General features: G+C 32.5%; 7 protein-coding genes across 7 annotated transcripts; all 7 read left to right on the top strand.

Annotated features, from left to right (window-relative positions):
* The first annotated feature begins 2,184 nt into the window (after window positions 1–2,184).
* Window positions 2,185–3,522, top strand: LOC136831796 (pro-resilin-like). The gene is made up of 3 exons (XM_067092417.1): window positions 2,185–2,215; window positions 2,927–3,004; window positions 3,135–3,522. Exons 1-3 carry the CDS (start codon window positions 2,204–2,206, stop codon window positions 3,432–3,434), a joined length of 390 nt encoding a protein of 129 aa, XP_066948518.1. The 5' UTR covers window positions 2,185–2,203; the 3' UTR covers window positions 3,435–3,522.
* A 2,566-nt stretch (window positions 3,523–6,088) lies between these two features.
* On the top strand, window positions 6,089–7,264 carry LOC136831795 (pro-resilin-like). Its single transcript, XM_067092415.1, has 3 exons — window positions 6,089–6,146; window positions 6,716–6,793; window positions 6,911–7,264. The coding sequence occupies exons 1-3, from the start codon at window positions 6,135–6,137 to the stop codon at window positions 7,208–7,210; spliced, it is 390 nt and encodes a 129-aa protein (XP_066948516.1). The 5' UTR covers window positions 6,089–6,134; the 3' UTR covers window positions 7,211–7,264.
* A 2,323-nt stretch (window positions 7,265–9,587) lies between these two features.
* LOC136831794 (pro-resilin-like) lies at window positions 9,588–11,098 on the top strand. The gene is made up of 3 exons (XM_067092414.1): window positions 9,588–9,714; window positions 10,135–10,212; window positions 10,330–11,098. Exons 1-3 carry the CDS (start codon window positions 9,703–9,705, stop codon window positions 10,627–10,629), a joined length of 390 nt encoding a protein of 129 aa, XP_066948515.1. The 5' UTR covers window positions 9,588–9,702; the 3' UTR covers window positions 10,630–11,098.
* A 2,974-nt stretch (window positions 11,099–14,072) lies between these two features.
* Window positions 14,073–14,886, top strand: LOC136831793 (pro-resilin-like). The gene is made up of 3 exons (XM_067092413.1): window positions 14,073–14,109; window positions 14,311–14,388; window positions 14,508–14,886. Exons 1-3 carry the CDS (start codon window positions 14,098–14,100, stop codon window positions 14,805–14,807), a joined length of 390 nt encoding a protein of 129 aa, XP_066948514.1. The 5' UTR covers window positions 14,073–14,097; the 3' UTR covers window positions 14,808–14,886.
* A 3,023-nt stretch (window positions 14,887–17,909) lies between these two features.
* On the top strand, window positions 17,910–18,829 carry LOC136831791 (pro-resilin-like). Its single transcript, XM_067092412.1, has 3 exons — window positions 17,910–18,027; window positions 18,252–18,329; window positions 18,450–18,829. The coding sequence occupies exons 1-3, from the start codon at window positions 18,016–18,018 to the stop codon at window positions 18,747–18,749; spliced, it is 390 nt and encodes a 129-aa protein (XP_066948513.1). The 5' UTR covers window positions 17,910–18,015; the 3' UTR covers window positions 18,750–18,829.
* Window positions 18,830–21,737: 2,908 nt separating this feature from the next.
* Window positions 21,738–22,571, top strand: LOC136831790 (pro-resilin-like). The gene is made up of 3 exons (XM_067092411.1): window positions 21,738–21,768; window positions 21,994–22,071; window positions 22,190–22,571. Exons 1-3 carry the CDS (start codon window positions 21,757–21,759, stop codon window positions 22,487–22,489), a joined length of 390 nt encoding a protein of 129 aa, XP_066948512.1. The 5' UTR covers window positions 21,738–21,756; the 3' UTR covers window positions 22,490–22,571.
* A 3,103-nt stretch (window positions 22,572–25,674) lies between these two features.
* On the top strand, window positions 25,675–26,519 carry LOC136831789 (pro-resilin-like). The gene is made up of 3 exons (XM_067092410.1): window positions 25,675–25,705; window positions 25,941–26,018; window positions 26,139–26,519. Exons 1-3 carry the CDS (start codon window positions 25,694–25,696, stop codon window positions 26,436–26,438), a joined length of 390 nt encoding a protein of 129 aa, XP_066948511.1. The 5' UTR covers window positions 25,675–25,693; the 3' UTR covers window positions 26,439–26,519.
* Window positions 26,520–27,500: the final 981 nt, after the last annotated feature.

Here is a 27,500-nt window from a genome sequence, read left to right as displayed (position 1 = left end):
AATCATATTCACATTATCATTTAATTCTTTTTTACGTAAATCTACAGCAAAGAGAAAAATTCATTAGTAACAGTAATTATTTCCCTTCCGTGAATATTTTGATTTCCTAATCCTTGAAAAATCTACTACGAGAGAGATAAAAAAAGTTATTTGTCCTAACGAAGGTTTTATGAGAATTTTGTTCTTATTGGAACAAACTTTTGTTCTTATTAGAACAATGTTATGAACAATGAACGAGCAACGAGAAAAATGAAAAAAAATTGTAGTCTTCAGATGCAATGCAGTCGTTGATTAAATCATTAACAGCTATATATAGATGTGTTTATATATACGCACACAACATACACACATATATATATATACATATATATAAATAAATATATATATATATATATATATATATATATATATATATATATATATTTATAATTGGAAAGTTACTTAAATTTATCTACAACCCTGGATTACCCTACCTTCAGATTAGTGTGAGTCATAAAATTTTGTCCATCTTAAACTGTTCATTCCTTCATTATTCGATAATTAGCACCTTAAATTATTTATTCATTCATACTCACACATAGACATGAATGGAGGTTCTATTTTATTTAGGCTTCATACCAAGGCATTTATTACATTCCTGACTCATTTTGGGAGATGAAATAAAATATTAATATGTGTTATCTGTCTTAGTAAAATACCTCATGGCATAAGTAGAATGACTGGTGCCTGATAGGAGGGGATGATTACAAAGAAAGGTAGTCGGTAATTCATATGAATTATCGCCAGGAATATAAAGCAATTTACACCACTTACAAACTGCCTTTTAACACGGGAAGCGAAAGGATATAAATCGGTATAGAAAAATGTAAGCTAGTTAAAATTTATCTTGATACCAACGACAAAGATGTCTCGTGTTTGGTTCAGTTTGTTCCTGTGAACGTATGACAGATGTAATTTTATTATTATTCAGACAATAATCCCTATTCATATGGACAAGCCTACAGGGGTCATTAATTTGAAATTCAGGTTTCCAAAGGATATTAAGGTTTTCGACCCCTCAGGGCGGTCATGCAGTCAGTGCACCTCTCGGGGTACACTGTAGGCATTACTAAAGGTTCTTTGCAGCGTCCCTTCAGCCCCTAGCTGCAACCCTTTTCATTCCTTTTACTGCACCTCCATTCATATTATCTTTCTTCCATCTTGCTATCCACCCTTTCCTAGCAATTATTTCATAGTGCAACTGTGAGGTTTTCTTCCTGTCACACCTTTCAGACCTACCTACTCTCAATTTCCTTTCCAACGCTGAATGACCTCATTGGTCCTAGTGCTTGACCTTCGGCCTAAACTCTATATTGCATTTCATTCAGGATTTCGAGAAATTTTAAGCGTGGATTTTCAAGAATATTTGACTAACAGTGGAACCTTTTCTCAGCCAACAATTATTTGTGTTTACTGAGAGATAAGAACGTATGCTTGCTTGAAGGGAGGGATATTTTAAGGTCCAGAAGTTAACAGTCGAAAAACATATATAGAGATGAGATATTAATCACTTGGGATTGGGGATATTTTCAGGTCACTTGGGAATGAATATTTTAAGGTGCGGAAGTTAGCAGTCGAAAGACATATAGAGAAGATATGAATTACTTGGGAGTTTGCTGTACAGATATACTCACAGGTTTAGTCTTTTCATACAGAGACTTGAATAAGGATAGGCAAAATGTTGGGGAAATGAATGAATATGTGTTTTACCAGTTAATATGGGGTGGTGGCGTTTTGAGTTATTTTTTAAAATGTACTATTGTTTATATATATATATATATATATATATATATATATATATATATATATATATATATATATATATATATATATATATATATATATCACACATGCACACATACATATATCAGTTTACATCAGCTAACTTTGCTTTCTCTTAAATCGGAAATTGAACATACCAATTTACTCTCTATTGAATACTAAACACCAAGACTCACCTTATTAACATGCAGACAATTGCCTAACTATTCTTTTTTCTAGATCATTGGCAAGAGATTGCAGTAGCCGCGAAGCCAATGTTATATGGATGGTCTAGTTTCCCAGAAGGTCGAACGAGGCCACGCCTGTGAATCGCCCCGGTATATATATTGACCATAGGTCGGGATAAGAGACACTCATCGTCAAGGGTACTTCCACAGTCAACATGAACGCTAAGGTAGTTGAAGAGAAGGTTTTTGGTTAATTTTCAGTTTATAAAGTAGTTATATTTTTATCTGTTTATTAATTTGTTAAGTAATTTTTTCTTTTTTTAATAAGTGAGATCGCTTCTTGCTATATTTCCCTTTACCTTGATTTACTTCTTTCTAATCAATGCCATAATATTCTTTGGAAGTTTGAATTTCATGTTAATGGCCCCTGTAGTGGGCTTGTTCCATATGAACAGGGTTCATCTTCTGAATAATAATAATAATAATAATAATAATAATAATAATAATAATAATAATAATAATAATAATATTTTGTTGAAGAGAATGGCAGCCATTCTCTTTAACAAAACATGCTTGAAAGAGGGTCTGTTACCTTCATAAATAATAATAATAATAATAATAATAATAATAATAATAATAATAATAATAATAATAATAATAATGGGGTTATATTCGTATAAGTACTTACATATAGCTACTTTTTTTAGTATTTTTACATTTCATGTATGAAGCACTAGTGTATTTTATTCAAAATAAAGCATTTGTTATTATTATTATTATTATTATTATTATTATTATTATTATTATTATTATTATTATTATTATTATTATTATTATTATTACATAAAACGAAAGATATTGGTAGTGTTGGTAGTGATAACCTCTTCTTGGCTATGCTAACCTATGTTTTGGTAATTGGAATTAAATTATTTTTTCAGATAATCATCGTAGTTCTTGGCCTTGCAGCCATGGTGGCTGCCGATAGCAGGGAATCCTTCGAATACGCCCCACGAAGGGTAAGACAACTCTTTAGTTTGAGTACGAAGTCCTTTTACCCCTTGAGCAAAAGATAAACAAATCAGAAACTGATATACAATTGCTAATTTGGTAATGAATGATCAACTCCTTTCTTACCATAAATTCCAGGGATCCTCTGAGGAGTCCTACGAATCTGGTGAGGCTAAATACAGCTTCAATTGGGCCGTCGACCACGACCCTTCCAGCAACGAATTCGGACACCAGGAAACCCGTGACGGAGACGAGACTCAGGGATCCTACTACGTCGAACTTCCCGACGGTCGTCTGCAGACTGTCAAGTATGTCGTCGAAGGAGACTCAGGCTACGTGGCTGAGGTCAACTACGAAGGAAGCGCCTCCGCCGAGTCAGGCTCCGCTGAGTCCTTCGAGAGGCCAAGATACTATTACGACTCCAACGAGTCCAAATAGATTCCTTCATCCATTTGGGATCTCAACTTTCAACATGACGACATTTTAATTATTTATTGTCATTATTTATTGTCAAATATATTATCAGCATGAAAATCTGGCCCTTTCGTTAGAAAACCTGACATTTCATTGATATAAGAGATATGGTAGTTGGAATATATATATATATATATATATATATATATATATATATATATATATATATATATATATATATATATATATATATTTATTTATTAATTTATTTATCATTCCTTTTATCAAAATAATTAACATCTGAAGAAAATAACAAGTAAATCACTGTTAGAATGGAAATATTCAAAATATAAGTAAAAAATATATATATAATTACTGGCTACATGCCAAGGATAGAAAATACATAACAGTGAATCACAGAACCAAACGTTATGGCTCCCTAAAATTTTCTTAACATATTGAAAAGTGGTTATCGTTGTGGACACGAGAATAAGATCTATTATGGTGACATTTTATCATTCCTCAAATAATTATCAAATTGTGCAATTATGTTCTCGATGGCAATATATTTATATTGACAGTCGTCGCGAGAGATTTCCCAAACCAAATCACAGTTACGTATCAAACTATTTTTCATGATACTACTGACCAAATGAAGTGAAAATTCTTGTATGAAAAAACGACATCATTGTTCAAAAACAGTCCCTTGTAAGGGGAACCAAGGCGCCCTAGGGAAACCATCCCTCTAGGGCACCTTTGTCAGGGGAAGGACCTCTTCAGAGGCTGCTCCCCTGGAGGGAGTGTAAGTTTCCTACCAGGCTGGGGAAACGTGTATATATATATATATATATATATATATATATATATATATATATATATATATATATATATATATATATATATATATATAGAGAGAGAGAGAGAGAGAGAGAGAGAGATGCAATGCTGGGAGCAGGGCCAAGAAATGTATTGTACTTCAATCCCTTCATATTTACCACAAGGCATTTCAACAGCTTAAGGCTCCAGGCTTCACAGTGGATCCTAAATTATTTCCCATTATTCAACAAAAGAGGAAAGCACTTCATGTTAATAAAAAAAAAAACTCCAAATCCTCTATCAAAGTTCTTTCAAAATTTAATTATGACCTATATCATCATTAAAAGAATTGCCTATATTCAATGACTGATTACCGATTATAACGTAGGCTACCTAACTTTAAAAATGTATGATAAAGTACAAAGATATTTGTTCATTTTTAATAGTCTCTGAACTTTTCACTTTTCGTTAGTAATTTAATATATCGACCCTTCATTCATTAGCAAAATGAGAGGAAAGAATTCACAGAAAATACAGCCAGCGATGAAGAATGATAAACACTTTAAAAATCCATTTTGTTAAAATGCATTTATGGTATGCTTTGTAGATACTCGAAAACAAAAAGAAAAATAAGCTTTTATCCTGAAAGACTTCCAAAATTGCCATGGAAGATAAGAGTTCTAGGATAATTTCAAGCGAGCAGCAATTTCAAGACTGCCAACCCTGACAATTCTGAAATGATTCTTGCTTACAGAAGACTGCAGTCTTCTCATGGCCTTGTTATCCTTTAGAAGACTTTTCTGAACCCATCTGGAGGCTCAAGGAACACAGAAAACCAAGTCCTTGCTAAGGTAGCCTTTGTTACTTAGTGTACGAACGAGAGCTCACCTGGGCACTTAATGAGTGGGACCAGCAGGTTGTTATACCTGTCTCCCAACATTAAAGGGAGCTATTTTGGAAGAATGATGTCATTTTCCATTCAAGCCTTTTCACTGCATTTGGTCTGTAGTATCATGGAAAATAGTTTGATATGTAACTGTGATTTGGTCTGCGAAATCGCTCATAACGACTAGAATTAATATATAAATATATTGCATCAGGTTTGAGTAATATACACGTTTGTTAAGGACAGATACAGTATATTGAATGCGTACTCTCTGCATTTTAACAGCGCTTCCGTCATCATACCCTCTTGTCTGAGTGTAACTGACCTAAGAACTGAGTATTTTTTAGCTGTATAAAACAAATACAACCTTACCACAGGTCTTCTTTCCTTGGACCATTACTGTGATTTCGTTCTGTGTTTTGGTATCAAACTTGAGGGTATTATGTAGTAGCCTTGACCTGAAAAGACAGGCGAAATTGGTTATATTGCTGTATGAGATTGCGTGTCTGTGTGAAGTCGTCGTGTTTGGAAAGTTGAGGTGAAATTAGGAAAGGTCTTTTGTATATATATACATATATTGTACACACACACACACACACACACACACACATATATATATATATATATATATATATATATATATATATATATATGCGTGTATGTTCACATATATAGAGTAAACTTAACCACTACATAAATAGCAATTCTAATAATTTGCTCAAACAAAACATTAAAGCTACACGAGTTATCAAAAAATAACTACATCCAAATCCTCTTGTACTCAATATTTGTTCCCTTCCTAAGGCCTTACACAGATTTCACCAACTCCCAATAAAAAAAAATGAATCCTAAGCAACATATTGCACATCAGCAGCTGTTAGTTAGAAATCTTCTAAGGAAAGAAGACCTAGTTCCCTCGTGGCCTTGTGTGACCACGCCTATGCTTCAGTGGAAGTGTGCATATATATTAGGACCTAGATCAGGACAGGACACATTACCAGTCAGGTACTTCGACGGTCAACATGAACGCAAAGGTAAGATTAATATGTACATATATATATATATATATATATATATATATATATATATATATATATATATATATATATATATATATATATATATATTCATGGTTATAAAATATATATGAATCTTATTAAAGCTACTGTATGTCAATCTTGCAAGCTTGATGAAATTAATTATTATATGAAAGAGTTGGAGAGAGTTATATGCAACGGTTACTTCATTTCAAAAGAGAGAAATTGAGTCTCGCTAAAATCAATATCAGACTTGAAATTTGAGCACTTCTTGTTTATTTTCTTTTAAATCTAGTAGATAAAGCTAGTATATTTAAGTTATTAAAAAGTATGATGAATTTAATTATTTTACATCAGAAGTGGAGAGAGTTCCTCTATATAATAATAATAATAATAATAATAGTTACTTTATTTCAAATGATGGAAGCTGGTTCTTGATGTATCATTATTAACCAGGAATTTTTGTACCTCTTCTATTTAATTCATTTTAAAAAATCCTTTGATTGACAATAAAAAAAAGTAAGACATCACCTGTTATTAACATTAATTTTGTCTTTTTACTTCAGGTCATTCTCGTAGTCTTGGGGCTGGCTGCCATGGTAGCAGCTGACAGCAGGGAATCCTTCGAATACGCTCCACGAAGGGTAAGCCAATTTTCATTATTTTATACCAACTGTCTTCTTTGATGAAATACAGAATTTAGCGAAGATTTTTGTCCCATAAGTAAATATTATCATCAACTACGACTATATTCGTTCCAGGGATCCTCCGAGGAGTCCTACGAATCCAGCGAGGCTAAATACAGCTTCAACTGGGCCGTTGACCACGACCCTTCCAGCAACGAATTCGGACACCAGGAAACCCGTGACGGAGACGACACTCAGGGATCCTACTACGTCGAGCTTCCCGACGGTCGCCTGCAGACTGTCAAGTATGTCGTCGAAGGAGACTCAGGCTACGTGGCTGAGGTCAACTACGAAGGAAGCGCCTCCGCCGAGTCAGGCTCCGCCGAGTCCTTCGAGAGCCCAAGATACCGCTACGACTCCAACGAGTCTAAATAAGGAGAAGGACTATTGCTTGGTGTATTTATGATATTTATTACTGAATAAAATTTGCATTTATCTGAGATTTTAATTAGGCACCCCCCAACTTAGCAAATAAATAAAAAAAAATAAGTATAGGAATCATGTGCAAATGTTATGAGGCTCATGATTGTGATAATATGGGATATGATAAAAAAATTCCATATTGCAATAAATAATTTCGTGATTATATTTCCAAGAATCAATGGCCATACAATTGTAGCTGTATCTCTTCAGTATCATTTAAGGAAAACAGTTTTATCGTTCATGTTATATCTGTTTTCTCACACAATTATTATATTTACTTTATAATTTTTTAGCTGTTATATTTTTGTGGTCTCCACAAAATATTACTGAATATCTGTCGTAACATAAAGCTTAGATACAAAACACCCATACTTGCAACCTAATAGTAAACGACCATTGGATGAAGCAATAATAGAATAACAGTCTTAGGGATACTTGATAAAATAAAAAATATCTTATTTTCTGGAATCTTTAAACATTCTGAAAGCCCAGGACTGTTATTTAGGTCTCTCTCTCTCTCTCTCTCTCTCTCTCTCTCTCTCTCTCTCTCTCTCTCTCTCTCTCTCTCTCTCTCTATCAACACTACTAATGCCTAGGCTCGAATCCTAGATAAGTTACTCCTAAAGTAGAGTGAATCTGAGATATTTGTCCCTGCTATTTGAGTGTACGAAAATATCAAAAGTAAAATTAATGGCATACAATCATTTACCTTAATCACATCCAAACTCTATGTAAGTGAGAGTTGGATTCTCCAAAATGGAAGTTGAAGTTTCTTCATTTTTTGGTCTTCTCGTGATCTTGGAGTGACCAGCATGACCACAAAATATGGAAAGATCTGGAAGGTCATATGTCATTGAGGCTATTATAGATTCAGGTAGACTTACCTCGGAAAATGTTTTATATATATACATATATATATATGAGTATATTTATATATATTATATATATGTATATATATATTTATACATATGTAAATATATATATATATTTATTCATATATATATATATATATATATATATATATATATATACCATATATATATATATATATATATATATATATATATATATATATATATACATACATATGTACATTTATATACATATATATACCTCTAACATATATTCCTGTTATTAAACGATTTCGCCCCCCTGAATCACGAAAAAATAAATATCAAATACTTAACAGACCTAACATAATGATTTTTATTCCCAAGATGAAAATGTGAACATTAAATTCTGACTGGGAAATAATTCAAAATTGAATTCCGTAAATATTTTAGGTTACATTTAATTATATTTGATATTATTTTTACAGTCGCCTCTTCGGGTCACTGATCAATATGATCTTGCTATAAAAAGAATAAAAATTTGTTTAGCATTTGTTTTGAAAATTTTCGATATACTACTCTTGGAGATAATTATCCCATAATCTCAACATAAAATTATTACTTTATACCTATTTGAAACGCCTAAAAAATACATTCCAATAAAACAAGTGACTGAAGGAAATAGAAAACAAATTGTATTTTCTTAGATGATGAATTTCCATTCTGAATTTAAATAGGTAGATGCCTAAATGGCTTATTCTGCTATCTTAATATAATATCTACCTTTGCATTTGTCAAGACAAAAATTTTGGGCAATTTGTTTAAAACTTTACAATTGGTCAAATTTTCCTTACTACAGATTTAATGACAGTTAAGACTTGGACCTCACTGACTGTCAATTATGAGTGTTACACACAAAAATAAATGGATACATATTATTTTACATATTATTTACTAAATGGCTGAATAATAAAAAATGAAAATCGGTAAATAGAAAATTACATAAATATATAAAATAGGAATAAAAATAGAATAAAATTAACATTGAATAAAAGTATAGGATAAAAACTAAATATATAAATAATAAATGAATAAAAATGATAAATAATGATAAATGTAGTCACACTATTATAGTAATTTTTATTCATGGAGAAGTTGAGAGGGCATTGTGGTTATTATAATTACATCTCATTGTATATGCACAGATAAACATTCCTGGATATTTTAGTACAAAAATGGCTGTACATACAGAAGTATACTTCAGCATATGCATCTAAATCACATCATATCTGGCTAGTTGCCATATATGAGCAAATCTCATCAAAAGTGAAATTCAGTTTTCCTAAATCCTTTTGTTGACATCGTAGACTCGTTCTAAGCAAATGGTTGTTATCAGTGCTTACTGACATTTCAACAACAGTCTCACTCCTGTGGCTTACTTGCTTGCAGAATCATCCCAGACAGATTGCGTCAAAGTTAGGAAATATTCTATGGAGAAGAACTAGTTTCTCGCGAAGGCCAGGCAGCAGCCACGCCTAGTAATCTTCAGGTATAAAACAGCCCGCTTGCTAGGACAGGGCACACACATCTGACAAAGGTGCTTCAGTCTTCAACATGAACGCAAAGGTGAGAGAAAGAGGGTTTTTGAGCTTTCTAGAAATCATGGTCTTTCGTTCAAAGTAATTTAGTTTCACACAGATATTCAAACTTTATCTTTTGATGAATATGTAACAGCTTTTGATTTGTCTCTTGCCAGAGATTTTTAACACAAATAGAAATATTGAGTTATTGAATAGAGCAATTTGGTGCTTCCTAGAAATTGTGGGATTGCGTTCAAAGTCATTTAGTTTCATTACATTAGCATAGATACTGTTCAAACTTTATCATTTCATTAATGAATAATAGCTTTTAAGTTGCCTGTTTCAAGAGATTTTCTCATCACCAACACAAATCTTTAGTTATTCAACTATTGGAAGAAGTCGATGCTTTTTCCTTTTCCTAATCCTGTAAAATTCAATAAAACATTCCATATTTCCATTACCACAGGTAATTCTCGTGGTCTTGGGCCTGGCTGCCATGGTAGCAGCTGACAGCAGGGAGTCCTTCGAATACGCTCCACGAAGGGTAAGTCACTCTTCTGTATTTTGAATCAATTGTCTGTTCTGATAAAACTTATAACTTTACAGCAAAGATTCTCGTCCAGTAAGTAAATTTTTAATATCAACTGATACCATTTTCCAGGGATCCTCCGAGGAGTCCTACGAATCCAGCGAGGCTAAATACAGCTTCAACTGGGCCGTCGACCACGACCCTTCCAGCAACGAATTCGGACACCAGGAAACCCGTGACGGAGACGACACTCAGGGATCCTACTACGTCGAGCTTCCCGACGGTCGTCTGCAGACCGTCAAGTATGTCGTCGACGGAGACTCAGGCTACGTGGCTGAGGTCAACTACGAAGGAAGCGCCTCCGCCGAGTCAGGCTCCGCTGAGTCCTTCGAGAGGCCAAGATACCGCTACGACTCCAACGAATCCAAATAGATTTCCTGGCTTCAGGAAGATGATTAGATAATATATTTAAATTATTTATTTAAAAATACAATATGTAACTTTATTTACAATATTTTTCTTAGCCTCAAAAGCCTTTAGTTTAGACTCAAATGAGACATTTAATGGATCTTTTAGGGCTTCTGGAATATAATGAAATCCCTGTATATCTAAAGCTATGATATCTGTGAACCTTTTCCGCCTGTCAAAGTACCTTCCTTATCTTACCTACAGTAAAGCTAGTCCTGTCAAATGTGTTCAGTATAATATTGACATTTGATATTTACATATGCATAATAATTCTACATAAATGTTTGTGATTATATTTATGTCTTTTCATGGTTGAATATCTATTGTATATATTCATCTACTGCCTTGGCTTCATTCTTTACAAGGAAATGCATATGCTATGCTCATATTTTGTAAATATAAAAGCTACAATCTATGCCTGATTAAAAACAGTACACGTAGTATTTTCGTTTATACTCTTTTACCCTTTTTAAAGATTGCCATTTTGGTAATTATTATCATAAACTGATTAATACTTTATCACCATATCTCCCCAAGAAATTATAGCTTTAAAAGTCACTCCATTATTCGTACAGAGAACTGTTAGTGTAAAGTCTAATATAATAGCTTATATTTTGGCATTTTTGCAAGTATTTCAGCTACCTTACTCTGTATCATGAATGGACAGTGTTTTCTGAATCATGATAACGATTAGTGTCATAGTCTCAGTTGTCACTTCTTTACTGACAGACAAAAGATTTTCTTGTTTGCTCAAGTAAATGATTTTGTGAATGATGACTTGTCACAGAGTTATATCTACTAATATACAAGCCAAATAACCTCACTTGGAAACTGGATATGGATACTATTTATATGTTAAGGACCATATTGTTGTTGGTACAGCACCATCTGGCGTGAAGGGGTAAAGAATAATGGCAGAAATCAAGCGACCCTAGAAACAGAATTACCTGTGGCTCAGTTCAACTGAGCTGCTCTCTGCTACTTAACCGTAGGTTACATTTGACTTGGTCAGCCTTCACTGGTTGTTTATCATCTTTCAGAAGAAGCTTTCAACAATACTTCGTGATTTTGCTAGTGTTTCAACCTATGACAGTGACTGGTTCTTTTCTCCAATGGATCACAAACTCTCAGGATGATATTTATTTAAGATATTAATGTACCCATGCAGTAATGAATTGCTATAAGAGAGGGTCAAGGTGGCAAGTCCCTTTCCAAGCTCACGCATCGTACTATCCATTTGGTTTACCCAAGGTACCTTCATTCTGTAAGGTCAGTGGTCAGGGGAACTGACTCTGGGGTGGACGTCTGTGCGAAGTGATCAGCGTTTCTTGTTTCTGTCCACAAAATTCTCTGAATAAAATTATATAAAATAAATGTGCCAAGTGATTAAAATGTTAAAACAAGATGAATTCTCACGTACAGTACGTAAACCTTTGCTGGGATTACACCAAAGACTGTCTAGCACAGGGATTTTCGTTATGGGGTTCGTAAATCCAAAAGTGTCTACAGTAGGATTTTCAGAGAAAAGTTATGTATATATATATATATATATATATATATATATACATATACATATATATATACATACATACATACATAAAGAGACTAAGGCTAATATGTTTTCTGAGCAAGATTCATTAAACCTTAGGATAACTAATATAGATAATTTTGTAGGCTGAAATTTTCCCCAAAAAACAGGAGTCTACTCTAACATACAAACTTTAAGTCTACAAAGAAATAAATGCTACCTTCGTTTCATAAGCTGAGACATGCTATGGAATACAAGTGCCACTAAACAGAAAAGTTTTTTTTTAAATATCATTTAGAAGCTGAACTGTTGAGCAGGCAGACAAGAGTCCCATTTCATTATTATTCATTATTATTATATATGCTGTCTCTAATCTGCATTGTCTTGGTTATTTGATGTTTCCATTTCATCCTTTGCTTCTCGATTCCTATTTCTGTTCTTGCTGCTTTCCTTATTTGGGCTCTATGGGTTTATGGCATTCAGTTTTTCCAGATTGGCTTATAGCTTGGCTTGTAATAATAATAATAATAATAATAATAATAATAATAATAATAATAATAATAATAATAATAATACTATGGTTTATAGCATTCAGCTTTTCCAGGTTGAGTCATAGCTTAGCTTGTGATAATAATAATAATAATAATAATAATAATAATAATAATAATAATAATAATAATAATAATAATAATAATACTATGGGTTTATAGCATTCAGCTTTTCCAGGTTGGGTCATAGCTTGGCTTGTGATAATAATAATAATAATAATAATAATAATAATAATAATAATAATAATAATAATAATAATAATAATAATAACTGTTTCATAGTGCTTGATAAAAATAATATATATCCTAATAATGGAATATTAATAATAATAATAATAAAAGGGGTTTATTTCTCTTTTTCATTTTGTCATAAGCTTGTCCACAAAATAATAATAATTGATTGAATTATGTAAAATGGATAATAATAATAATAAATAATAATAATGAAATTCATCGAGAAATTTATAGTCCATAATTCTTTATGATAACATACAGACAGTTCTTTCTCTTTATTCATTTTATTATATATATAAAAAGGTAATTGATTGAATTATGTGTAAATGGATATATATATATAAATAATATATATTCATATAATTTATAGTATATATTTATATATATAATAACATATACATATATATGTATGTAATATATATATATATATATATATATATATATATATAATATATATATATATATTTATATATATATTATATATATACATATATATGTATATATATATATAAATATATATATATATATATATATATATATATATATATATATATATATATATATATATATATATATATATATATTGAGAGAGAGAGAGAGAGAGAGAGAGAGAGAGAGAGAGAGAGAGAGAGAGAGAGAGCAGTTTAAAATGGCTACTAATTTTTCTTGAGAAATTATATAGACAACAGTGAAAGGATTTCTCTACGTAATAATAGATATATGAATATACAGAGGCTTCTTAAAATACTTTGGCCTGAGTTAGAATATGTATAAACAACTACATAAATCTAAATTCACCTCATTTATATTTGCATCGCATTTAAATTGACCAGAAATACCAATTAAAAATATTGGAAATTTGCCCAGAAAGTATCATGTAGAATCGTTGGAACTTTGCCCTAAAATTCATAGTGTATCGACACAGTTTCCCAGTAGATTGACCGTAATCTGTGTACTTTCATGGTGCCGCCAGTAGGCTTTCGTCAACCCTTAAGAAACTTTGTTACGAGAAGAACTAGCTTTTTGGAGGTCGGATGACCACGCCTGACCAGAGTTGGCGTATATAATGAGGTCGCTTGCTAGGATAAAGCACATACCAGCTAAGGTACTCCAGTAGACAACATGAACTCAAAGGTGAGAGAAAGAATCATATTTGAAATTCGTGAATTTTCAGATGAAGATTTTAAGGCAATTTGATCTCAGTTAAAGAACTTCTATAAAATATTTTCTTCACCAATGGAAAGAAGTAGCAATCATAGCTATAAAATTATTTTCTAAGTAGTATGTTCCTCGCCCTTGATCCTGCAGTAGATAAAATAATTTTCTTTTTTGTAGGTCATTCTCGTCGTCTTGGGCCTGGCTGCCCTCGTAGCTGCTGACAGCAGGGAGTCCTTCGAATATGCTCCACGAAGGGTGAGCCAACTTCTTTATATTAAATCAGTTATCTGCTTTTGTGGAATACAAAACGTCACAGCAAAGACGTTTGCCCCATTAGTGAACATTATCATCAACTATAACTATATTCCTTCCAGGGATCCTCTGAGGAATCCTACGAATCCAGCGAGGCTAAATACAGCTTCAACTGGGCCGTCGACCACGACCCTTCCAGCAACGAATTCGGACACCAGGAAACCCGTGACGGAGACGACACTCAGGGATCCTACTACGTCGAGCTTCCCGACGGTCGTCTGCAGACTGTCAAGTATGTCGTCGACGGAGACTCAGGCTACGTGGCTGAGGTCAACTACGAAGGAAGCGCCTCAGCCGAGTCAGGCTCCGCTGAGTCCTTCGAGAGGCCAAGATACCGCTACGATTCCAACGAGTCCAAATAGATTATTTGGTCTCAGAGGCGTGATGATATTTAAGTAATGTATTAAGATTATTTATTTCAAAATACACTAGTCGCATGTTTTCACGAGTTTCCTTGCCTTTGTTTTTTTGAGGACAAACCCTCAAGAGGGAAAAGATTATTTCTCCTCTTCCTGAAAAGTAATAATCTTTATATGTGAAAGGTTACTTCTCCTATCTTTATGAGGACAATCAGTCAAGACAATCATCATTATTTAAAAGACTATGGACTAATTATGCGTTATCTTTGCTCTTCATGTTTACATCTTCAATTTTTGATTGAGTGTGATCATATCCTTGTTTTTAATTACTGAATAATTGCGGATGCACATTTATTATTGATGTTACCTTATTCTAGTTAAGTAATACATATACTAAAGTCGGAATCCATACGGTATCTATAAGAAAACACACAACCTTTTGAAAATGTGAACTCAGAGAGAGTATGAGGTTGACCATGAATTTAATTTGCTGGTATGTTATCACCCACGTCTGTATTATATTGCATTGCTTGATTGAGAGCGCCACCCCTTTCAAGGCAATGTACATATATATATATATATAATATATATATATATATATATATATATATATATATATATATATATATATATATATATATATATATATATATATACTAGATATATATATATATATATATTTGTTTCTATGTTATGATGAAGAAATCACTCTCATTTGGTACAAAATACTGACATCAGGTCAGACAGACAGAGAAGCATTTCTGATGGGTATTATTTATCACTCACAGAGAAATACGTCTGCTTTATCAAGATGAATTGCCATAGTTATTCATTATCCATAGTTTTTATTTGTTTTTAAGAATTCCGAGAGAAATATCATTTAGAGAATCATTAATCTTGTAAATAAATCTATAAACTCCATAATACGAAGCCTTTTTACCCCAAAGACGTTACTTATCATTTCGAAACAATAGCCAGGGTACCCTTGCGAGCGAGAGAGAGAGAGAGAGAGAGAGAGAGAGAGAGAGAGAGAGAGAGAGAGAGAGAGAGAGAGAGAGAGAGAGAGACTGTCCTTGGGCTAACTGACTGCAATTCTTGAACGTGGTGCTTACAACTCATAGTCTATTTGGTTTTACTCACAGTATAAGGTAAATATATGATGCACATTCCGTTTCATATAGCAGAGATTAAGTAATGGGTGTTTAGAATGCTTATAATTAAGGATAAGGTTAATTTATAAGTTCCATACGACTGAACATGCTAAGATACAGGGAAGCTAATGTTAATTTAACTCTCCCCAACAACCTTGTTTGGTTAAATAAGCGTAGAAGAAGAAGAAATACAATTACTACTTTAGTTACAGTCAATTAGAAGTTCATGATATTATTATTGTTATTATTATTATTATTATTATTATTATTATTATTATTATTATTATTATTATTATTATTATTATTATTATTATTATTATTATTATTATTCAGCGGACGAACCCTACTCATATGGAACAAGCCCATCATAGAGGCCATTGATTTGAGATTCAAGCTTCCAAAGAATTTAGAGTTCATTAAGTAACAGAAGGTAACAAGAAATACAGAAAGAAAAGTTCAGTTAGTTAAAAAATTAAATAAATTAATAGATTAATAACAAGTTTGTATCCATATAAAATTTAGAAAGCTGCGCTTATGGAAATGTTCCATACGATTTATGGTAAACAACACTCTTTGAAAACGATTGACAGGTAACTGGTGCAACAGAAATATAGATTGTTATCCATGAGATAAAGGCTTTATGGTTATTGCAATTACGTACTTATCTGGTTGAAAGTGACCAGTAGATTCTATATATATATATATATATATATATATATATATATATATATATATATATATATATATATATATATATATATATATATATATATATATATAAGTAACAATAATGTTTACAATATCTGTTTAATGACATGTTCAATGAAGCCATTATTCATCACCTCACTATCTCAGCTCTTAGGAAAATGCATTGAACTTTACATACAACTCAGCACCAATACATTAGTTCATTAGCATTCTATATCTTTGTTTATTCAGCATAAAATTATCCAGATTTCCCTCTTATCTCCAGACGAGGATCAAAAGACTACATAATCCATTAACATTAAAACTATAACTCAATTTCTACTATAAGTGAAACATCTAAATGATAGAAAGGAGTTTGTACGTTGGTAAAGATTGATCTGGCCTTATGCCAGCACGGGGCTTTGCTCAATGGCAGCCTGCAGCTGATGACAAGGTGTTAAATTAAATAAAAGGGCGATGTGGACCTCTGGACACATCCTAACCAACTGAAACGGGAAAAATTCTTTTTCTTAATTAATTCTAATTTGCTACGCTATCTATCTATCTATCGATCTATCTATCTATCTATCTGTCTATCTATGTACTGTATGTATGTATCTATCTGTCTGTCTATTTATCTCTTAATTTAACTGAACTTTAAATCAGGAATGATTTGGGATCTCAATTTTTTCTGGAAGATGTATAAGTGTAAGTTGTGCACAACCACAAAAACATGTATGCATATACTATATCTAAACTTATATATGCATATATATATATATATATATATATATATATATATATATATATATATATATATATATATATATATGTATATATATATATATAACAACTATATATGTATATATATGTGTGTGTGTTAATGTTCATACACCTATTCATCTCAAACGTAATAAAGAATAGCTTTTGGTATCACATGAAATTTTAAAAAACTCATTGAAATGGACATATAACAAAGAAATTTGGGTTTTAAAACTGTTTACATCTGATAAGAAATCAGTTGTAAAAAATATATTTTCACTTATGTCAGATCTCAGAACCATAACTAAACATTGCTAACAGCAATGTTTAGTTATGGTTTTTCTAAAAAAAAAATCAATGTATTAAAAAAAATTAACTTGCAGTTTAACAAAACACTTTGACCTAATTTACAATTTTTTTTTTAGCGGTTTTACTACAATCTCAACTTTCATCCATTCCTCAATAAGCTTTCGTCAACCTTAGATACCCAACGAGTTGAAGAACCAGCTTTCTTGAAGGTCAGCTGACCACACCTGGCAATAGGCGGGTATATATATGAGGTTACTTACCGGTAGAAGACGCATACCAGCAAAGGTACTCCAGCAATCACCATGAACTCAAAGGTGAGGGAGTAATTGCGTTATAGTCTTTAGAAATTTTGGGAAAATGGTTTAAGTCTGGTTACTTATTGAATTTTACCCATAAATGAATTATCTTAATCCCAAAAAGATTTTGTGAATTTGGCTTTTTCTTCATAATGTAATTTGAATGAATAGTAATGCATTCATATCATTGTTTTGTGGTTAAAATACGCTCGGTAGGTAATCAAGATTTTATTTTTTCAAAGGTCATTCTCGTCGTCTTGGGCCTGGCTGCCCTCGTAGCTGCTGACAGCAGGGAATCTTTCGAATACGCCCCACGAAGGGTAAGCAAATTTTCATTATTTTGCATAAATAATCTTCTTTGATGAAATGCAGAAATTCACAGCAAAGAATTTTGCTCCATAAGTAAATATTATCATCATCTACAACTATATTCCTTCCAGGGATCCTCTGAGGAGTCCTACGAATCCAGCGAGGCCCATTACAGCTTCAACTGGGCCGTCGACCACGACCCTTCCAGCAACGAATTCGGACACCAGGAAACCCGTGACGGAGACGACACTCAGGGATCCTACTACGTCGAGCTTCCCGACGGTCGTCTGCAGACTGTCAAGTATGTCGTCGACGGAGACTCAGGCTACGTGGCTGAGGTCAACTACGAAGGAAGCGCCTCAGCCGAGTCAGGCTCCGCTGAGTCCTTCGAGAGGCCAAGATACCGCTACGACTCCAACGAGTCCAAATAGATGATTTGGTCTCAGAGGTGTGATGATATTTAAGCAATGTATTCAGATTATTTATTTCCAAATACACTAGTCTCATGTTTTCACGAGTTTTCTTGCCTTTTGTTTTTGTTTACTTTGTTTTTTTAGGACAAACCCCAAAGAGGGAAAAGATTATTTCTCTTCTTTCTGAAATGTAATAATCTTCATGCGTTAAAGGCTACTTCTCCTATCATTATGAGGACAGTCAAGATAATCATCATTATTTAAAAGACTATTGACTAATTATGCGTTGTCTTTGCTCCTCATTTCTACATCTTCAATTTTTGATTGATAGTGATCATACGCTTGTTTTTAATTATTGAGTAATGGCAAATACACATTTATTATTGATGTTACCTCACTCTAGCTAAGTAATACATATACTGAAAGTCAGAATCCATACGGTATCTATATGAGAACATGCAATATTTCTGAAAATGTCGACTCAGAGAAAGTATGACGTTTACCATGAATTTAATTCGCTGGTATGCTATCACCCAGGTTTGTATTGTACAGCAATTACTTGATTCAGAGCGCCACCCCTTTCAAGGGAATATATACATAATTATATGTATATATATATATATATATATATATATACTACACATATATATATATATATATATATATATATATATATATATATATATGTATATATATATGTATGTATATGTTTGTGTCTATGTTATGATGAAGAAATCACTCTCATTTGCTACAAAATACTGACATTTTGTCAGACAGAAGGAAATATTTCTGAGATTTACTATATATCACTCACAAAGAAATACATATGTTTTTACAAGGTGAATTACCATAACTATTCATTATCCATGGTTTTTTATTTGTTTTGAAGAATTCCGAGAGAAATATCATTTAGAGAATCATTAATCTTGTAAATAAATCTGTAAAACTCCATAACACAAAGACTTTTTACCCAAAAGGTGTTACTTATCGTTTCGAAACAATGGCCAAGGTACCCTTGAGAGAGAGAGAGAGAGAGAGAGAGAGAGAGAGAGAGAGAGAAAGAGAGACTGTCCTTGGGCTGGATGACAGCAATTCTTAAAAGTGGGACTTATAGCTAGTAGCCTATTGTTGTTACTCACAGTATAAGGTAAATATATGATGCACTTTGCGTTTTATATAGCAGAGATTAAGTAATGGGTGATTAGACTGCTTATAATTAAGGATAAGGTTAATTTAGAAGTTCCATACAACTGAACGTGCTAAGATACTGGGAAGGTAATGTTAATTTAACATTCCCCAACAACTTTGTTTGGTTAAATAAATGTTGAAAAGAAAAAATACAAATTCTGCTTCAGTTCAATCAGTCAATTAAATCATTATTATTATTATTATTATTATTATTATTATTATTATTATTATTATTATTATTATTATTATTATTATTATTATTATTATTATTATTATTATTATTATTATTATTATTATTATTATTATTATTATTATTATTATTATTCAGCAGACGATCCCTACCCAAATTGAACAACCCACCATAGAGGCCATTGATTTGATATTCAAGCTTCCAAAGAATGTGGCGTTCATTAAGTAACAGAAGGCAACAGGAATTACAGAAAGAAAAGATCAATTATTAGAGAAACAATGAATTAACAGATTAATGATAAATTTTGTTTCCAGTTAGAATTTAGAAAGCTGTGCTTACTGCAATGTTTCATACGATTTATTCTCAACAACATTCACTGGAAATGATTGACAGGTAATCGGTGTAACAGAAATATGCATGGTTATCAATGAAGTAAAGGCATTATTGCTATTACAGTTGCGTTCGTATCTGGTTGAAAGTGTCCAGTAGATTCTGTATATAAATAACAATAATATTTACAATATCAGTTAAGTGAGAGGTTCAATGGAACCATTATTCATCACCTCTTGTCACAGCTCTTGGGATATATGTACTAGCCTTAAAATACTCCAACCGCCCTTAAATAGACTTTCATTAGCATTCTATATCCTTGTTTATTCAGCACAAAATTATCCAAATTTACTTATCTTTAGACAAGTATCAAATGAGTGCTCAGTCCATTAACAATTAAAAATATAACTCATGATTCTATTATAAGTGAATCATCTAAATGATATTAAAGGTTCTGGTATGTTGGTAAAATTAATCTGGCCTTATGCTAGCAAGGGGCATTGCAGATTGGCAGCCTGTAACCAACCGAGACGGTAAAATCCCTTTTTCTTAATTAATTCAAATTTGCTGCACTATCTATCTATCTCATAGTTTGATTGAACCTTAAATCGGAAATGATTTTAAATATAAGATTTTATGGGAAGATGTATGTTAAGTATAAATGTATGCATACACAAAAACATGAATATATATACTTTTAACGCGCATATATATGTGTGTAAGTATATATATATGTATATATGTATATATACATATATATATGTGTATATATATGTATATATATATACATATATATATGTATATATATGTATATATATACATGGTATGTACGCTAATATACATACAAATACTCATCTCAAACGTAATAAAGAATAATTTTTGGTTTTACGTGAAATTATAAAAAGGGATTAAAATGAACAAACAAAAAATAAATTTAGGTTTTAAAACTTTCTACTCTGAAAAAAAATAATTTGTAACAAATGTATGTTCACTTGCATCAGATCTAATAGCCTTACTAAAATATTGCTAACAGCAAAATCTTTACTTTTTTTCTAAAAAAAATCCAGTGTGTTAATAAAAAAGTACATAAAGTTTAACAGAACTCTTTGATCTAATTTACGGTTTTTTTAGCGGTTTCACTGCAATCGCAACTTTCATCCATTCCTCAGTAAGCTTTCGTCAACCTTAGATACCCAACGAGTTGAAGAACCAGCTTTTTTGAAGGTCAGCTGACCACACCTGGCAATAGGCGGGTATATATATGAGGTTACTTACCGATAGAAGACGCATACCAGCAAAGGTACTCCAGCAATCAACATGAACTCAAAGGTGAGGGAGTAATTGCATTATAGTCTCTAGAAATTTTGGGAAAATGGCTTAAGTCTGCTTACGTATTGAGTTTTTACCTATGAATGAATTATTTTATCCCAAACAGATTTTGTGGATTTGGCTTTTTCTTCATAATGTAATTTGAACGAAAAGTAATGCATTCAGATCATTGCTTTGTGGTTATAATACACTCAGTAGGTAACAACGATTTTCTTTTTTTCAAAGGTCATTCTCGTCGTCTTGGGCCTGGCTGCCCTCGTAGCTGCTGACAGCAGGGAATCCTTCGAATACGCTCCACGAAGGGTAAGTATTTTCTTTATTTTAAGTCAACTACCTTCTTTGATGAAATACAGAGCTTCACCACAAAGATTTTTGTCCCAGAAGTGAATATAATCATTAACTATAAATAAATTCCTTCCAGGGATCCTCTGAGGAGTCCTACGAATCCAGCGAGGCCCATTACAGCTTCAACTGGGCCGTCGACCACGACCCTTCCAGCAACGAATTCGGACACCAGGAAACCCGTGACGGAGACGACACTCAGGGATCCTACTACGTCGAGCTTCCCGACGGTCGTCTGCAGACTGTCAAGTACTTCGTCGACGGAGACTCAGGCTACGTGGCTGAGGTCAACTACGAAGGAAGCGCCTCCGCCGAGTCAGGCTCCGCTGAGTCCTTCGAGAGGCCAAGATACCGCTACGACTCCAACGAGTCCAAATAGATGATTTGGCCTCAGAGGTGTGATGATATTTATAAGTAATGTATTTAGATTATTTATTTCCAAATACACTAGTCTCATGTTTTCACGAATTTTCTTTCCTTTTGTTTTTGGTTGACGAAGAGAAAATCTAAAGAGAAAAACGATTATTTCTCTTCTTTCTGAAATATAATAATCTTTATATGTTAAAGGCTCCTTTCCCTCTCATATTAGAGCCGATCAATCAATATAGTCATCAACATTTCAAAGACTATTTCCCAAATATATCGGTTACATTTTCTTTCCATGTTTACATTTCCAATGTATTGAGTCTGATCAAACGCATGTGTTTAAAAATAGTGAATGATTGTGAATATACACATTTCGCATTGATTAGAGCTCATTCTAGTCCAGTAATATACACATTAGGTTCAGGATCCATACGGTATCTATAAGAGAACATACAATATTTTTGGAAGGGTGGACTCGGAGAAATTATGACGTTTAACACGAATTTAATTTGCTGGTATGCTATCATTCAGGTTTCTAATGTACAGAAACTTCTTGATTCACGAGGCTACCCCTTTTAAGGGGAAAAATACATGAGAAATATGTATGTATTTATGTATGTATTTATATATATATATATATATATATATATATATATATATATATATATATGAATATATATATATATATATATATATATATATATATATATATATATATATATATATATATATATATATATATAGTATATATACTTGAAATTGTAAGTACTGTATATGTTTGTGTCTTTGTTATGAGGAAGAAATCACTCTCATTTGGTACAAAATACTGAAATCAGGTCAGACAAACAGATAAACATTTCTGAGAGGTATTATCTATCACTCACAAAGAGATACATAGGCTTTTTCAAGGAGAATTACCATAGTTATTCATTGTCCATAGTTTTTCTTTAATTTTTTTTTTTAAAATTCCGAGAGAAATGTTGCCAAAACCATTAATCTTATAAATAAAACTATGAAACTCCATAACACGAAGACTCTTTACCCCAAAGACGTTACTTATCGTTTCGAAACAATAGCCAAGGTACAGTTGCGAGAGAGAGAGAGAGAGAGAGAGAGAGAGTGTCCTTGGCCTGATTGGCGGCAATTTTGAACGTGGTGCTTATAACTCATAGTCTATTTGGTTTTACTCACAGTATTAGGTAAATATATGATGCACATTCCGTTTTATACAGAAGACTGCTTAGACTGCTTATAATTAAGGATAAGGTTAATTTAGAAGTTCCATACAACTGAACATGCTAGGATACAGGGAAGCTAATGTTAATTTTACGTTCCCCAAGAACCTTGTTTGGTTAAATAAATGTAGAAATAGAAAAAATACAAATTCTGCTTCAGTTACCGTCACTCAGAAGCTCATTACATTATTATTATTATTATTATTATTATTATTATTATTATTATTATTATTATTATTATTATTATTATTATTATTATTATTATTATTCAGCAGACGATCCCTACCCATATGGAACAAGCCCACCATAGGGGCCATTGACTTGATATTCAAGGTTTCGAAAGTCAAAATATATTTAATATAATTGTGGATTTTTATTACTCAGTTGTTTTTCATTAAGTAACAGAATCTAAGCAATGTGGTGTTCAGAATAAAGAGATCAATTATTAGAGTAACAATGAATTAACAGATTAATGATAAATTTGTTTCCTGATAAAATTTAGAAAGCTGTGCTTATTTCAATGTTTCGCACGATTTATGCCAAACAACACGCATTGAAAATGATTGACAGGTAATTGGTGTAACAGAAATATAAGTGATTATCTTTGAGATAAAGGCATTATGGTTATTACAATTACGTACGTATCTGGTAAAAAGTGATTAGCAGATTCTATATATAAATAACAATAATGTTTACAATGTCTGTTCAATTGGAAGTTCAATGGAGTTATTATTCATTACCTCATTATCTCAGCTCTTAGGAAAAATGTATGGAACTTTACATACAAAAACAGCTCTTATACAGCATTTCATTGTCAGCCTATATCTTTGTTTATTCATTATAAAATTATGCAAAAATTGTGCAGAGACTGCACAACCCATTAATATTAAAAGTATACCTCAATATTCTATTATAAGTGGAACTTCTAAATGATAGAATGGTATTTGTACGTTGGTATAGATTAACCTGGCCTTATGCCAGTACGGGACCTTGCGCAATGGCTGTCAGTGGCTGAGGACAAGGGGTTGAATTAAATAAAAGGCCGATGTGGATCTCTGGACACGTCCTAACCAACCGAAACTGGAAATATTCTTTTTCTTAATTAATTCTAATTTGCTACACTATCTATCTATCTATCTATCTATCTATCTATCTATCTATCTATCTATCTATCTATCTATCTATCTATCTATCTATCTATGTATCTATCTATCTATCTGTCTGTCTAATTATCTTTTAATTTAACTGACCCTTAAATCAGGAATGATTTGATGGATCAAATTTTTCTGGAAGATGTATGTTAAGTGTATGTATATACACACACAAAAACACGTGTATATATATACTTCTATCCAAACGTATAGGTATATACATATATACACATATATATATATATATATATATATATATATATATATATATATATATATATATATATATATGTATATAAAACACACACATTATATATAAATAATTATATATACATATATATGTGTTAATATGCATACACCTATTCATCTCAAACGTGATAAAGAATGGCTTTTGGTATTACATGAAATAAAAAAAAAAGGGCATTGAAATGAATATATAACAAAGAAATTTAGGTTTTTAAAATTGTTTACATCTGAAAAAGAAATCAGTTGTAACAAATATATTTTCACTTGCATCAGATCTCAGAATCTTAATCAAACATTTCTAACAGTAAAATCTGGACTTTTTTAAAAAATCGGTGCATTAATAAAAACAATGCCTTACAGTTTATCAAAACTCTTTGATATAATTTACAGGTTTTTTAGCAGTTTCACTGCAATCTCAACTTTCATCCATTCCTCAGTAAGCTTTCGTCAACCTTAGATACCCAACGAGTTGAAGGACCAGCTTTTTTGAAGGTCAGCTGACCACACCTGGCAATAGGCGGGTATATATATGAGGTTACTTACCGGTAGCAGACGCATACCAGCAAAGGTACTCCAGCAATCAACATGAACTCAAAGGTGAGGGAATAATTGCATTATAATTGCATTAAAGTCTCTAGAAATTTGGGCAAGTGGGTTATTTCTATTTGCTTATTCAGTTTTCCCTATAAATGAATTATTTTATCCCAAACAGATTTTATGAATTTTGCTTTTTCTTCATAATGTAATTTTTAATGAAAAGTAATGCATTCAGATCATTACTTTGTGGTTATAATACGCTCGGTAGGTAACAGTGATTTTCTTTTTTTCAAAGGTCATTCTCGTCGTCTTGGGCCTGGCTGCCCTCGTAGCTGCTGACAGCAGGGAATCCTTCGAATATGCTCCACGAAGGGTAAGCAAATTTTCGTTATTTTGCATAAATAATCTTTTTTGATGAAATACAGAACTTCACAGCAAAGACTTTTGCCCCATAAGTAAATATTATCATCAACTGCAACTATCTTCCTTCCAGGGATCCTCTGAGGAGTCCTACGAATCCAGCGAGGCCCATTACAGCTTCAACTGGGCCGTCGACCACGACCCTTCCAGTAACGAATTCGGACACCAGGAAACCCGTGACGGAGACGACACTCAGGGATCCTACTACGTCGAGCTTCCCGACGGTCGTCTGCAGACTGTCAAGTACTTCGTCGACGGAGACTCAGGCTACGTGGCTGAGGTCAACTACGAAGGAAGCGCCTCCGCCGAGTCAGGCTCCGCTGAGTCCTTCGAGAGGCCAAGATACCGCTACGACTCTAATGAGTCCAAATAGATTGTTTGGCCTCAGAGATGTGATGGTATTTAAGTTATAAATGTAAATTATTTATTTCAAAATACACAAGTTAAACATTTATGTATTTTTCATTATACCCAATAATTATTCACTTCACTTTAGCCTCCTCAGTAAGGAAAAAATTCTTGTGTTTCCTATAAATTGACAATCTATTTACTGGAAGCAGCCATGTCTGTTCAGATAAGGCTGTTCAGATACAGTAAACATTTTCCTAAGAGTTTTATCACAAGGCAGACAATTTCATTTCTCACAATAGAAAATTTTGTAAATGCTAAGAGGAAAAGGATTTACCCCAGTGCTGGAACTCCTGTATTATAAAAATGACAAGAAAAATGCTTTGGAGAAACTTCAAAAGAAAACTAAAACTCAGTTAGGTTAAGCACTGCTGGGTGTGGTCTGAAACTGGATGTGTAACAGCAAAAATTTCAGATGTCCTTCTCTTGCGTACAACATTTCATATCTTGGCCTTCTCTTCTGTGACCATTAAAATCACCGCTTTTCCTGAAAGAGTACAACAGTCCCCAGTCTTGGAAAAAGGGCGGCTAGGTGTTCGCACCAAGCAAGCAATCTTGTGGTCCTTTTTCAGTTACAATTTACAGTCTACTAGGCAAATATCATAAATGTGTTTATTTTGATTATATATCCTAAATACCTCCTTGCATTATCATCTGTTTTATGAATGCAATTGCTTACTGTAGTGAAATTCACTTCTTGACAAAAGAGATTTTTCGCTCGATCTTTCTGAAACTAGGCAGGATTAGCCCATGAGATTATTAATTTATTCATAATGATATTTTCACTTCCTATCGTCAGGTTGATAATTTACCCTACCTTGTGAATTTCTTATTTCAATTCAAAGACTCTTTATTCACAGTTTTTCAGATATCACCCAAACCCACTTTGAAGTTTTCGGAATATTTGTATATTGCTACAGGCCACAAATCACCCGTTTTCCAACTACCTCGTATGTTCACATTCCATAGATTTGCCAGTTAATATAATATAAACGCAGTTAAAAATTATGGAATATTAACCTACCTG

This window comes from Macrobrachium rosenbergii, chromosome 48 (genome assembly GCF_040412425.1).
Source record: "Macrobrachium rosenbergii isolate ZJJX-2024 chromosome 48, ASM4041242v1, whole genome shotgun sequence".
In the NCBI taxonomy this organism is placed as follows: Eukaryota; Metazoa; Arthropoda; class Malacostraca; order Decapoda; family Palaemonidae; genus Macrobrachium; species Macrobrachium rosenbergii.
This window is presented reverse-complemented; position numbering and strand designations above follow the sequence as displayed.